Source organism: Lactuca saligna, chromosome 6 (assembly GCF_052625555.1).
Source record: "Lactuca saligna cultivar CGN05327 chromosome 6, ASM5262555v1, whole genome shotgun sequence".
Taxonomy (NCBI): Eukaryota; Viridiplantae; Streptophyta; class Magnoliopsida; order Asterales; family Asteraceae; genus Lactuca; species Lactuca saligna.
This window is the reverse complement of record NC_136422.1, coordinates 113,308,192-113,324,072: the sequence shown is the minus strand read 5'-3', so window position 1 is coordinate 113,324,072 and position 15,881 is coordinate 113,308,192. Positions and strand designations below refer to the sequence as shown.

General features: G+C 37.3%; 1 protein-coding gene across 1 annotated transcript; it reads right to left on the bottom strand.

Annotated features, from left to right (window-relative positions):
- Positions 1-14,525: 14,525 nt before the first annotated feature.
- On the bottom strand, positions 14,526-14,954 carry LOC145002827 (uncharacterized). The gene has a single exon (XM_078962018.1). The coding sequence runs from the start codon at positions 14,952-14,954 to the stop codon at positions 14,526-14,528; it is 429 nt and encodes a 142-aa protein (XP_078818144.1).
- Positions 14,955-15,881: the final 927 nt, after the last annotated feature.

Below are 15,881 nucleotides of genomic sequence, written 5' to 3'. Positions count from 1 at the left end.
TCTAGAACTTTCATTTTGACTCCGTCGGCTAATTATCGACCGATCTTAAATTTAACAGTACGAGGCGTTTAGACTGTTAAATGACCGCGAAGAATTCGTAACTCCTTCATACGGACTCCATTTTTGTCTGTCTTTTTACCATTGACTTCCTATTAATGAGATCTTCAACTCTCATTTAGGTCGCATAAGCCAAAAACCGCTCGAACTAAAATTCGAGTTTCGAGTTGTACACTACTAAGCCGAATCTTAGAAAAATCATAACTTCTTCATACGAAGTCATATTTGGGCGTTCTTTTTATGGATTTTCTCGGTTTAACATATTCTACGACTTTCGTTTAGACCACTAAGGCTAAATCAAGCTCTATCGTAAATTCACTTTTTACGCTTCCCGATGCCGTGTCGGTTCCGTCGCGAAACTTCGACGAGTCATAACTTCTTTGTGATAACTGGGATTTCGGCGTTATTTATATGTACGAACACCTTGTGACATATACTACAACTTGGTTCAACCTATTTATTCTAAATAATATTTTGTCGAAAAGTCATTTTTGACCCCTATTATCTCTAAATTGACTAGCCCGGATCTACGGGCGTTACAATTATCCCCCCCCCCCTTTAGGATGATTATGTCCCAGAATCATCAACGAAACAGGGCAGTATAATGACTCCATACATTATCTCTTCATCCTAGGTAGTAACTGTAACTTCTATGTTGCTTCGAATAGGTATCTAACTCTTGGACTCGTTGATTGCAGGCGGTGCTACGTCTTGCACCTGCTCGTTAGACTTTCAGTCATGAATTTCATGTCACAAGCTCATTCTTTATCAGAGACACCTTCTTCTTCTTAGGACAAGTTAATTTGATTGCTACAATTGATCTAGGTGTCATATTCTAATGACCTATTATCGTACGTAACAACGCTTAGACTCAGGTCTCTTAGAGTCAAATTCCAGAATGAAATATGCCTTCCATCATGGTCTAATGTGATATAATCACATTTTAACATGTACCATTTCTAGCTACCAACTTTTTTTTTAACAACGAGCACGATACTTCTATTGATCGCTTTGATTTCAATCGTTTGGTTTAAGTCGGACGCTACATCAAACTTGGTTCTCTGAACCACGTAGCCTACTCATCGTAGTCGGACTCAATGTGATATGACCACTAGGGTCGGGATAAAAACAATTTTCTTAGTCATTACCGAAACAATAGTAACGACATACTTGAATAAAACAAAATCAATTACTAGATTCTTGGTAACCTTGTGACTTTCCCTGATCCAAGCGTGAGTCCTATGCTTCCGGTAGTATATGCATCTACTACCTTTCACACCTACTCATACTCGTCCCAAGTATTGTCTCGCAGTTTTCCAAGTCACCATTCAAGAAAATCACATAACCATTTAAGACACCAGATAACAAAACGAAGATTTTATTATTTCTTGAAACTATTACATAGGTGTTCAAGTTTACCCTAGACTATGCCTATAATAGTCTAAATCATATGGCTCTATCTCTTTGGCTACCTCATAGCTTGATCTTCGGGTATGAATTCCTCATCCTTGGTTCCTTGCATTGTTTTCTGCTTCGTCGAGGATCATGTGGAATGCCCTTGGCCTCGGTGGCGTTTCTGGTCTTGCTACTTTATTTTTCTTTGGGCAATTCCTTGAAAGATGCCCCCCTTCTTTACAATCATAACACAACCTCTTGTTGGATGTACACTCGTTGGCGTAATGCCCAGACTTTCCACACTTGAAACATGTCACCTCTACGCCGCATTTTCCAAAGTGTTTCTTATTGCATTTATCACACCATCTTGCTTCACCTCCTCCTCAAGGCTTCGAGAATTTTCTCTCCTTATTGGACCTTGAAGATCCTGCAAACTTCCGCTTCTCTCCTGCCTTATCTTTTTCTAGACCCTTTTCCCTTATTTGGGCCTCTACATTCTTAGCTGCCCTAACAGCTGTTTTCAAGGTAGTTGCCATTTTGACCATTGGGCCAAAGTTAGTGGGTAATCCATTAGCAACCCTATCAATCTTGGAGAGTTCAGTAGGCACCAAGTAGGGGAATAGCTTCATCCTCTCAGTGAATGCGGTGTCATACTCATCAACACTCATCTTCCCTTTCTTTAGGTTCTGAAACTCGTTGTTTAGGTCTATTAAATCTATCTCTGAGCAGTATTGCATTTTCAACTGTTCCAAGAACTCTTCCAATGACATCCTTAAGGATTCTCCTCGTGGCATCATATCTGCCAATAGCTGCCACCAACTCAAAACTCCAGTTTTCAGTTGTCTTACAGCGAAGACGGTCTTCTGTTTCTCGCTACAGTCACAACTCTCAAACACCATCTCCATCTCGGAGATCCAATCCATAATCTCAATAGGCTTTGGGCTTCCTGAGAGACTAGGTGGTTTCGCACCCAATAAATTCTTGTACATTCGTCCATGCTTGTCGTTTCTCCTCTCCGGGCCATCCCTTTGATCACCTTGATTCCCCACTTGACTCACTTGGCGGCTGTAGTTCCCTTCCTCCAATTGCTCGGGAATCAGCTCGGGTTGCTCAGTGAGCATAGTAGGTTCGTCCCTATTCAACATCCGCCTCATTTCTTCCCTTTGTTCAGCTAGCATAACCCGAATCATGGCTTGAACTCCAGCCATGGTGACTAGCCCAGGTGCAACTTCTTCTACAACAGGTATTTGCTGAACTACTGGGGGTTGGTTCCTATTCTCATTTGCATTCACATTTCCGCTACGGTTCCTTGCCATCTTGGTCTATACACCGAATAAGGTGAATCTAGACCATTACATAGGATTGATGTTTAAATCATCTTTATCGCTGGGAAACGTTTATATGCTAGTTCTAATATCGTATTCGTACATTTAGAATCCGAAACACATAAGGTTTCCAGATCCAGTGGGCAACATACCATAGATCCAATCAAACTATAGCATCACAAATCATTTAGCACATAAAAGTAATTTAGGCATCATTCCTAAATTAAGCTAGTGCTCACACCGCACAATAATCGCTTAGCATTCTAAGTTTAAGTCTAGAAATAAATCGATATTCCTAGTTCGCTTAAACTAATGCTCTGATACCGACTGTGACATCCCCATTTTCACGGCCATAAAAGACCGATTTTTGTTTATGCTTTATAAAAATCAGAGTTCTTCTTTTAATAAAAATGTTGCGGAATGTGTTCCTAGAAAAACATGATAAATACGTTATTAAAACATTTCCGAAGAAACGTACTTTATTCATTTTAAAACGTTTGAGATGTCATCGTCAATACAGGAACATAAGCATAAACAGAACTTACATTTATTTACACTACTGATCTACATCTCTTTAAATCTCTCAGTGTAAAGTGATTTCGTATCAACACTTGTGATATAAATAAACTGAGTGGGTCAGGTTGCGAAACCTGGTGAGTACATAGGGTTTTCAACCCACAATAATATAATTATTATGTTTAAACAATCAAACAATCAACCCAATTATCCATCCCCTTTATCTTCTTTAGTATTAAGAATCTACCCTAAGAATCAGCTATTCCTCGTTTATTTAGTCATAAGGATCATCATAAGGAATCGACATGAAGTCCATCATTACGAAGGCTTATAGAATATATCTGGTGAACACGTAGTCCGAAACATCTGGTAAACACTTAGTTCAAAAGTAAGTAGTGAACACACTTAGTTCAAAATACCTAGTAAACACACTCAGTTCAAAGATACGTAGTGAACACACTCAGTTCAAAAATACCTAATGAGCACCTAGTTCAAAAATACCTACATGTTACGAAACTGCTATCGTTCCACTGGACCGTCTAGTATCGTCCATAGTCGTCATCTATACTCAACTAGATGACTGGATCACTGACAACACTGATGTCTCCCATCGTGTTATCACAAAACAACTGTTTCATCTACCCATGTTTTTCCCAACACGTTTTGTAGATATAAAATATGTATACTGTTTAAATCATTTAAAACATGTATAAAAATCTTTCACTCATCATAGACAGCAAGTATTCAGAAAATATGTACACATAGCACGTAATTTATATTAAAATACTTCATATCTATGTATAAGATGAAAGGGACTATGCACTCACAACATGTAAATTATATAATAAATACTTCATATCAATGTGTAAAATAAAAGGGACTATGCACTCACAACACATAAATTATATAATAAATACTTCATATCTATGTGTAAGATGAAAGGGACATGCACTCACCTGAGAAGGTGGTGACTCGGTACTCGGACAGCGCTTCGTTTACATTAAAATAATTTCCTTCGACGAAACCTAGTGTTATCACCAATAGATTTTAGTCTATTATTCGCCGAGACTAATTAATAGTCTAGCTATTATTACTATTATATAAGCGTTAAAAAAATACTTATATAACCCATAATAATAGCCCAAGTATTTATTATATGTTCTTAATAACGTTAATATAATTAAATAAAAACTATATTAAAAATAGCGTAGGCGTAGCTCACTTACAGCGGGTTTTATAGAAAACTAGGCTTTGCTTGGAGCAGCGTTTCCGAGCTGAAAAGCTCTTCTTCTCGGAGCCGTCAAGCACTCTGGGGCTTCCTGTTGGGTTTTGATCATTCTAACACTCCTAAGTGTACATGCAATCCTAAATACCTTGGATCTATGTTTTCTCTATTATACATGCAAATAAGAACATCCAAGGAATTATCCTAATCTAGCATACAAAACAATGAGTGTAACAAGATAGAATACATACCTCTTTGATGTAGAAAGTCTTCATGAAGCTTGAGTGCCTAGCCCCAATAGTGTGGAAGCCTCAAATGGAATCACAATCATCAAAACACTTAGAATAACTTGAGAGAGATCTACACTTCATGAAATCGGCTAGCCCTTTGTTACTCTCTCTAGTGGCCAATTTTTGTCAAGAATAATATCTTTATATAGTGTTACAATTAGGGTAAATCCTTAATTGCCATGGCTTTCCATTTCCTTGGATCCGAGGGTTCAAATACACCATGGAGCATCCATGGACCATCCTATGGGTTTTAGCCCAACTTGATTATCCATGGAGCATTAGCCCACTATATAAGTATGGATGATTTACACAATCAACCCATATATTTAATTAGTCTTCTTTTGATCACTTAATTAATCATAGATTAACTCTTGATCAATACTAATTAAATAATCTTATTATTCCTATTAATATACTAGAACTTATAATATATTAATAACCATAAGTGTCTTATTTCTCTCATTATAGTCTATCCAAGTGCATGATGGTATGCAACCCAAATGGACCATGCTGGGTCGGGTCAAGTCTTACCAATTATAGTTATGGACTTAGACATTAATCTAATAGTCTCCCACTTGGATAAGTCTAAAACTATTATTGCGTATGACTTCATGAACCAACCGACAATCGTAGCTCTCAAAAGCTTCTGTCGAACTCTGACCTTGTAGATGAACTCTGATTTTGTCAATGACTTGTCCATTAGATAAGGGATCATATAATCCTCTGTTCTCATGATATCAGCCGGACAAATACATGGAACAACATCGTACTTATTGTCCAGCAGTTTGTTTCCCGATTTTCGACTTGTTTGACAAAGAACTCAATCGAACACATCAATTCAGTTCTGACCGGCCGGTACATAGGTCACAACAAAATCACCGAGGGGCCCAGATATCGCTTCTATTTCTAGAAGGAACAGATAAACTTCGACTCATATGCTTGTTCTACTAGTTGAATTGTACACAAAGGCACGTTCTATAACATCAAGTTACTGATGCGTTTACGTGCAATCAATGCACAACCAACTCATAGGTAACAACTCATATCTCTAGGTTTGAAGATTTATATGATATTACCGTCTCACGATCACTCGAGATAAATTCCATGAAGTGATACAAGTGAGCGTGGGTTTATTCCAATACTCATAACTTATGAGCACTCATGAATGTTGTAGCAACCATTGCCATGACTAAACCCATTTAGCCATCTACAAACCCGATTCATGACAGTCTTGATTCATACCTACTTCCAACATATGAACGATTGTGGAGTGTTTAAATAACTTAGTCATTCAGAAAGAATAACCTAGCTATTTTGGAAGTCAAAACATGCAAAGTGAAACACAATAATAATCGAATCTAATATGGTCTCAGAACCCTTTTGAATATAAATAAAACCACCTTTTATTTATCACCATATTGATCAACTTAAGACTTGAAATAAAAACAACAGTCGTCCCATGCTCCTAGCATGTACACTTTGTTTTCTAAACAATAGTTATGCCATACCCCAAGTATGCACACTATGTTTGTCTATGATCCTTACACTGTGATGTAGATCAATTGAACATGATTCCAATGATACTCATTTCACAATCCCAAATCCTTATTGTAAATGTGAGAATCCCCAATTCCTATCATTTACCAAAAATCTGTTAGATTTTTAAGCTTTTATGCAATGTTCCTCTTGTAATGATTATTCACAAAGTCACCAAAACCTTGTTACCAGTCATTACAGAGTATTCCAAAGAAGGTCAACTTCTATGGAACGGAAGTCTCATATTCAAAGTACATTGCTTTGAACATCATTCTTGCATTAAGGTTTTCTAATCTTACATAAATTTAATAACTTCCACCTATGGAGACATTTCCATAGTCCCATTTTGAATATCACTTCCGAACAAGAGTTACTTCTTTTCAGAAAATGTCAATATGGTCCTGCTAAAATTAACACTATACTTCCAATTGTCCTTGAGAAACCAATCTTTGGCAAACCTCAGATTGTCCTTGACAATTGCTTAATCACTTTTAGTCATATCCAGTTCTAGACTTTTCCCTTCTTAATGCCTTAAGCATTTGGAAAATTTAGAAAGGGTGAATATTATAGCACATGCAATCGATCCTATATCCGAAGCATATGGGACACGATTCATGATGTTTGACATAAAGACATGATACTAGACCAGTCTTTTGCTACAATATTTTTATTTGCCATGTTCTCAAAATTTAACTATGAAGAGGGATACCGTAGTCATAATTGAATTTTGAGAACGCAATATATATAGAATTTCCTCAAGTTTGAACCATTCCAACATGAAATTCATATATATTCTTGACTAAAGATGATTAAAATCTCAATCTAAGCTTTAGAATTGAAATAAAGTATAATTTCCTCTCCCTTAATTATAGCAAAACAAGTTTTCAACCCCTACAACTTCACGAATTGAAACTTTGTTTTCTATAATTAACATTACTAACTTGCAACACTAAACATAATTATCATGTTCCCACTAACATGATGATTATCAGCATAACACTTATGCTCCCACTAGCCCTGAGATATTTTCAGAAATCTGCTGGACTTCTGAAATTTAGATTCATACATCCTTTCTTAGATAGCTCACATGTGTGTCTAAACAATTTTCAGAACTATGAAAAAGGATGCCGTAATCATAGTCTCAATTGCTTAAGCATTTTCCATTTCTCACAAGTCCATGTTAGCGTGCTGGTTAACCACACGCGCTCCACTAACGACTTTTGAAAATGCAAATAACACAATTGCTATCTACGTAAAATCTACTAAGTGAAAGCGTTTCCTCACCATCATTTTCATGAATCGGAGAGAAACCTTATGACACTTAGATTTTATAGTGTATGAGTTCCTATCCATGCGAATTTGTCAAAACCATAATTACAAGATAAGGTTAGTGACAAATTCAGCCTTACATGGATTAAACTTATTCAATCTTACTTTCTTGTCACCTTGGTAGCACAAGGCCCACCAATGCTTCCAAGTTGAACTCTGATAACTCACATGCAAATCCAACTTATTTGAAGTAGGTACAGAAATGAGAATTATGTCAACACGATAGGTTGCAAACCTTAAGTCGTGTGCTAGTGATAAATTACAGGTTTTACTCTTGATTAAATCTTGAAACTCTTTCAGGATCTTTAAGGCTCCCACTGTCTCCTTGACATATAAGTTTTCCTAGTCAAGAACCATTCCTTGACAAAACACATATTCAAGGGATAGTGCAGATTCTTATCAAGTCTAACACTTTACACAATTGGTCTTAGTTGGTCTTTGTCTCATCCAAGACATCACAACTTACCAATCTCAAATGTACAAGAGTAGAAACATTTCACACTACATTTGATAAGTGTTTTAAACCTTACTTTATGTCACTCAATGTTACAATCTTGGAGTATGACTCTAAGAATTGTTTTGGAACGAAGTATGACTCATCTCCCTGATCTTAACCAATCCAACAATTCATGACTTCTCTTCTTAGCCATAACAATGCACTAAGACGTCCTTAGAGTATGAATTTGTGATATGGTTTCGAAATCATTAAGATGATCATAAAACTGATACTAAAGTACTCTCCCATCATTTCAGATTTGAGAAACTTTTATCCTTATGCCTAATTTGATTCTTCTTATTCGCTCTGCCATACATTGGAACCTTTCAAATGTTACAGAATTATACTTAACCTTATAAGTATAATCATATTTACTAATCTTTAGTAAATCATGACAAATCAATCTTTGTGGTGGACCTTGACCAGTGCACACCCAGTGTACCTAACCCCTTTGTCCTTCAATTGACTCACATATACATGTGATCAAAGAATTAGTCTTAATTTTCAAATATGAAAATTCTCATTCATCATACAATACAACTTGTATGATTCCAAGTTTCTGTCCAATTGAAACTTGGGTGATGAAAAACTTTCTTCATTTGGTAAATTCAGACACTACCACAAATGAAAGAATCAAATCCACTTTCCAATATTGCTATTACTGGAAACATATAAGCAACAATTTTCCACAGATGCCATTGTAAGGATATTTTTTTAAAATAAATAAAATTAAAAACCTTTTTTTTTCCTTTATTTTAAAACTTTGCGGAAAAACTTATCCTTACAATCCACATGAAAACCTTGTTGTTATCTATTCACAAGCAATATATTATAACTCCTAAAAAGTGGCTCAAGAATGCGATCTTCAAACTACGCGATAGAAATCCATCTACGCGATCAGATTCAGCATATTCTTTCTTTAAGTTTCTTTACCTTTTCTTTGATTCTTAAAAGACATCAGCACGTGACCCATTCACATTATGTAATAAGAATCTCCAAATAGAAACTTAGCAGAGTTAGATAGTGGACTTTACCTGAAGTAGAGTCAAACTTATCGACTTTAACATCCTTAGGTAAATTATGGCAGCTTTGCAACCAATGCCCATTTCTTTGGCAATATAAACATATGGACCCTTTGATAATGGTACACGAGACTATCACAGACTTAGTTTTTCTCTTTACCATTTGGTCAACCGAGTTGACTATGGCTGATCCCTTTCCATTGGGAAGAGAATGCTTTTCTGGATTTCCTGTGTCACTATTGTCAATGTCCATCAAGTTTTGAGGAAGTTGATCTTAACAAATAGCTAAAATCATTAAGGGTCTTGTCATAGTCTTTTGCATAGGTGTTCCAAAAGAACTCACTATATGACTTAGAAAGTGATTGAACCACCAACATTCTCAAGACTTTGACACCCAACTCTCCCGGCTTGTCAATATGTGACTACATCTCCAAGATGTGACCACACCAAGACCTTTACTTGCTAATAGGGTTCGAGTGACCTTAAACTTTTTCAAGAACTTGTGGGGTAGGGAGAATAATTGGAGGAGATAGAGGAAGTGAAGCATGATGTTGAGGAACATCATCTTCAAGAGATTTGGGAAGATCATAAATGTCTAAACCAGACATGTTTTGGGAGATATTCAACATAGTTGATTTAAAGTCCTTAATATAACACCCAATATGAAATATTAAGGCTAGGACCCAACACAATATTTTATAATTTGGAAGAGGGATGCCGTAATCCAAGCTATAAAATATTCGAAGGTAGGCGAATGACGATTCACCAATTTCCACCATGAAAAACGAAATAATTTATTAGGTTTTAATTGGATTTGAAATTCCTAGATCTTTTGAGATTCACTGAACTTTTCAATGGCATGTTTCAATCTCGAGTGTGCCCTCTCAAATTTTGTGACTGGGATGTCGAGGATCACAAAACAAGGTGTGAATAACCATACCAATTCACTTGGTACCCTTAATATTATCACCTAATCAATGTGTCGGTTAACCACACACGCTCCATTGATCTATGACAAACATTAAGTCACCCTTCGTGGTCCTTACTAGTCCAAGTTAGTGTGCCGGTTAACCACACATGCTCCACCAACGACTTGGTAAGGTACAAAGTGTGAATTCCATGGGCTAGAACCAAATTCACATTTTTCCTAAAGTAACTAAGATTGGGAATTATTAAGATTTTAGTTACTTTAGTATTTATCATTAATACTTTTAATGAAGGGAGAATTTAAAGTCATTGTCCTACCCGTTCGGCTAACGACCCTCCACCAGTCAAGCAACCGGTGGGTGAGAGTATACACCCATTAAGTTGCCATTTTATAGGCAACAACCTTATACCCACCTTATAGACCGGCTTCGTGAATGAGGCCTACTAACGGTAAAACGACTTGTTCTTATACATATATATAATTAACCATTAATGTTATAAATAGTATAAGTGTTGAATTTTAACTCTTTAGAATTCTAAGGGCTAACTTGGAATTAAAGTATTCATAAGTGAAAACTTTTCAAATTCCAAAACTTGAGGGCAAGTTTTGAAACTATTCAAAACTAATTAATTCCATAACTTATGTGTTTAAAGTAGTTTTAATCCAAAAAACTCTTCAAGTTCCATAACTTATGGAAGACTTTAAACTAATAAGAGAATTAACTTTTCTTTATTTTTATAACTTATGGAATTAATTAAGGTTACACTTTATTCATTTATTTATTTATTAATGAAGTGACTCTTGAACTTCCATAACTTGAGGACAAGTTATGGAGTCATAAAAAAAAATTCAATGACACAAGACTCTTCATTTTGTAACCATTACCAACTTTTATGAGTTTTATGAGTCTTTAATGTGACTCTTCATGTAAATTGAGGACAAGTTACACAAACACATTTTATACTCAACTCTTAGATTAAAATGGATTGAAAACAACTATTTCAATTAACTTTTCTATTAATCTAAGCAACTCATAAGAACAAGATAATTCATATCAAACTTCTTCATGTAATTAGTCTAAACCTTAAACTAATACAAAACATGAATCTATTGACAATTATCTTTGAAAATGGATTAGCATGAACATTACCACATTAAAAAACAAGTTTATAAGTTCAAAAACAACTTAGGGTAATGTTCCTAGTCCATTTCCAGCCAAAAACCTCAAAAATATGTTGTCTGGGGTCCAACTCGTCGAGTGCATGAACAAAACTCGGCGAGTTGGATGCATTTTGCCTTGGACTCGTCGAGTCCCTTCATGGACTCGGCGAGTCTGCTGGGCTGACAGCATCAAAACTCGATTTTTCAGCTTCTATTGCAAGTATAACAAGAAAACAAGCCTAGGCTCTGATACCACTGTTGGGTTTTGAGCATTCTAACACTCCTAAGTGTACATGCAACCCTAAATACCTTGGATCTATGTTTTCTCTATTATACATGCAAATAAGAACATCCAAGGCATTATCCTAATCTAGCATACAAAACAATGAGTGTAACAAGATAGAATACATACCTCTTTGATGTAGAAAGTCTTCATGAAGCTTGAGTGCCTAGCCCCAATAGTGTGGAAGCCTCAAATGGAATCACAATCATCAAAACACTTAGAATAACTTGAGAGAGTTCTACACTTCATGAAATCGGCTAGCCCTTTGTTACTCTCTCTAGTGGCCGATTTTTGTCAAGAATAATATCTTTATATAGTGTTATAATTAGGGTAAATCCTTAATTGCCATGGCTTTCCATTTCCTTGGATCCATGGGTTCAAATACACCATGGAGCATCCATGGACCATCCTATGGGTTTTAGCCCAACTTGATTATCCATGGAGCATTAGCCCACTATATAAGTATGGATGATTTACACAATCAACCCATATATTTAATTAGTCTTCTTTTGATCACTTAATTAATCCTAGATTAACTCTTGATCAATACTAATTAAATAATCTTATTATTCTTATTAATATAATAGAACTTATAATATATTAATAACCATAAGTGTCTTATTTCTCTCATTATAGTCTATCCAAGTGCATGATGGTATGCAACCCAAATGGACCATGCCGGGTCGGGTCAAGTCTTACCAATTATAGTTATGGACTTAGACATTAATCCAACACTTCCGCCTCGTGCTAGGGAGGTTCCCTAGGCTTTTCGGGGGATTTCGGAGTTAGAGAGAGGTTCTAGAGAGAGAGTAAAGAGAAGAAAGAATGGGAAAGGTGTGAAGAAAATGAGGGTGGGAGAGGTGGTATTTATAGGGTGAAAATGGCTGAACTTGGTGCCACATGTCACCATCTAGTGGCAAGACTTGGGGAGAAAGCAATGGCCAAGATTGTGCCACATCATCCATTTTCGCACAGCACACTTCCGACTTCTAAAATCCGTAACTTTCACATACGACCTCTGTTTTTGACGTTCTTTATATCCACGCGTAAGTAAAAATAATATCTACAACTTTCATTTTGACTCCGTCGGCTAATTATCGACCGATCTTAAATTTAACAGTACGAGGCGTTTAGACTGTTAAATGACCGCGAAGAATTCGTAACTCCTTCATACGGAATCCGTTTTCGTCTATCTTTTTACCGTTGAGTTCCTATTAATGAGATCTTCAACTCTCATTTAGGTCGCATAAGCCAAAAACCGGTCGAACTAAAATTTGACTTTCGGGATGTACACTGCTAAGCCGACTCTTAGAAAAATCATAACTTCTTCATACGAAGTCATATTTGTGATTTCTTTTTATGGATTTTCTCGGTTTAACATATTCTACGACTTTATTTTAGATCACAAAGGCTAAATGAAGCTCTATCGTAAATTAACTTTTTACGCTTCCCGGTGCTGTGCCGGTTCCGTCGCGAAAATTCGACGAGTCATAACTTCTTCGTTATAACTCGGATTTCGGCGTTCTTTATATGTACGGACACCTTGTGACATATACTACAACTTGGTTCAAATTATATATTCTAAATAATATTTTTTCAAAAAGTCATTTTCGACCCCTATTATCTCTAAATTGACTAGCCCGGATCTACGGGCGTTACAGATGGTCATTGTTAGTGCCTTCACTCTACGACCTGAGTACGATTTTCGGATGAGGGAATCTACTACCACATTGGCATTGTTGGGATGGTAGTGTAATTCACATTCATAATCACTAAGTAGCTCTACCCATCACTGTTGCCTCATGTTCCACTCTTTTCTGATCGAAGATGTGATGTAGGCTTTTACAGTTGGTGAAGATGGTGCACTTGGTTATGTAGAGATAATGTCTCCAAATCGTTAATGCAAAGACCATTGCTCCTAACTCCAACTCATGAGTTGTATAATTGACTTCTTCTACTTTCATCTACCTTGAGGCATAAGCAATGACTTTTCCTCGCTCCATGAGCACACATCCTAGTCCCTGATTGGAGGCATCGCAGTAGACAACAAAGTCCTCCGTCCCTTCTGCAAGACACAAGATATGTGCGGTGCATAAATCATGCTTTAATGTCTGAAACGTAGTGTCTTTCTTTTCTCCCAAACTAAAGGGTTCACCTTTCTGAGTCAGGGTGGTTAGAGGCTTAGCAATTCTAGAGAAATTTTGGATAAACCTAGGATAATAGCCAACGAGGCCCAAGAATTGACAGATTTCTATGGGCGTCTTCGGTGCTGACCAATTCTCAATCGCCTTGATTTTAAAGAGGTCCATGTGTATGCCTTGCTCGCTAACCACGTGACCAAGCAAAGTTACCTTTCAAATCCAGAATTCTCACTTAGAGAATTTCACATATAGTTTCTCCGCCCTAAGTGTTTCTAGCACTAGCCTCAAGTATTGACTATGGTCTTCCTCGCTTTGGGAATAGACAAGTATATCATTAATGAACAATATCACAAAATTGTCTAGGAAAGGGCAGCACACCCAATTCATCAGATCCATGAATACCACCAGTGTGTTGGTGAGACCAAAGGGCATCACTACAAACTCATAGTAACCATATTGAGTCCGAAATGTTGTCTTAGGAACCTCATGCTCATGGACTTGTAGCTGATGGTACCTTGATCTTAGGTCTATTTTCGATAAGTAGCCAGCTCCTTGAAGTTTGTTGAACATGTCGTTGATTTGGGGAAGAGGATAACGGTTCTTGATGGTAAGCTTGTTCAGTTCGTGATAATGAGTACACATCCGAAAAGATCTATCCTTCTTTTTCACAAATAGGAACGGGGCTCCCCAAGGTGAGGAAGTCGTTCTGATGAATCCCTTGTTGAGTATTTCATTAAGTTAGCTTGATAGCTCTTGCATTTCTGATGGAGCTAGACGGTATGGGGATTTTGCTACAAGGTAGCTCAGGGGATTAAGTTGATTCAGAACTCGACTTGGCGCTCGAGAATGATTCCAGGAAGCTCTTCGGGTAACACATCAGGAAAGTTGCAGACTTCGTGGAATGTCTCGAGGTCTTTAACATCCTGCTTCTCATTAACGACATGAGCTAGGAATGCATGACATTCCCTTCTCATAAATTTTTGAGCTTTGATGCATGAAATGATACGGAGGTTCGTGTTGAGTTTATGACCATAAATAATGAGGGCTTCGCCGGATGGAAAATTAAGGCGAATGACTTTTTCATAACAAACGATGTCAGCATGATTGAGGCACAACCAATCCATGCCAATGATGATATCGAAGCTTTTTATGGAAACCGACATAAGGTCGATTGTAAAGGAATGGTCGTTTATGGTAAGGGTACATCCGATGAATATTTCGTTAGTGCTCTCTTTCTTTCCGTTCGCCATCTCAATGGTGAATATTTTGGTTAAGGGTTGTTGTTTATGCTTAAGAATATGTTTGAATGCATGACTAACAAAACTTTTCTCCCCACCGGAATCAAAAAGAATGCATGCATAAGAGTTGTCAATGAGGAACGTACCTATAAAAACGATAGGATCAGCAGCTGCCTCCTCCTAGCCCGTGATAATGATAGTTGCATTTGTCGCACCGTCGAAGGGTACTAGCATATCTACTGTTAGGTGCTTGAGCTGCAGGGACAGCGACAGGAGTGGTAGCAGCATGAACTACCACTACCTATTATTTATTGGAGGGATCATGAATAGAATGGCCCTTATGCTTATTCCAAAACATTCCCTTCCCATAACTTGCCTTATGTAGTTCGGGAATAGTTGCTGTTGCATCAAGATCCACCCCGTGATATATAAGGGTTTGCGCTAAACACTTGGCTCTATCGAAAGTGAGAGGTTTAGCAGCCAAAGGATTTCCTTGAGTTGGGGGCGTCAATCCCCAAATGTACCTCTGTATCTTCTTGCTTTCCGGTGTGACCATTCTCGGATAAAGAAGAGCTATATCGCAGAATCTAGTTGTATAGGTGGCCTTGTCGAAACCCTTCATCTTCAGGTTCCAAAGCTCATGCTCTATCTTCTGCATCTCGCCCCTTGGGAGGCACTCAGCAAGCATGAGTTCCTTTAAACTTTCCCAAGCCATGGCATTTGCCGCAGGCAGGGTTAGGGATTTGACCCGACCATTCCACCAGGTCAATGCTCTACCGGTGAAGGTACAAGAAAAACCTTCACCTTGCTGGCCTCAGAACAAGAACAAATCTCGAAAATTGATTCGATCTTCTCGAACCATCGGATTAGGGAAATGAAACCTATGTTGTCGTTGAAGGATTTGGCCTTCGCATTCATGAAATCCTTGTAGGAACACTC

What these genes read in the sequence shown, in the direction of transcription:
- LOC145002827 (XM_078962018.1), bottom strand. Translation starts at nt 14,954, where the DNA reads ATGGCGAACGGAAAGAAAGAGAGCACTAACGAAATATTCATCGGATGT.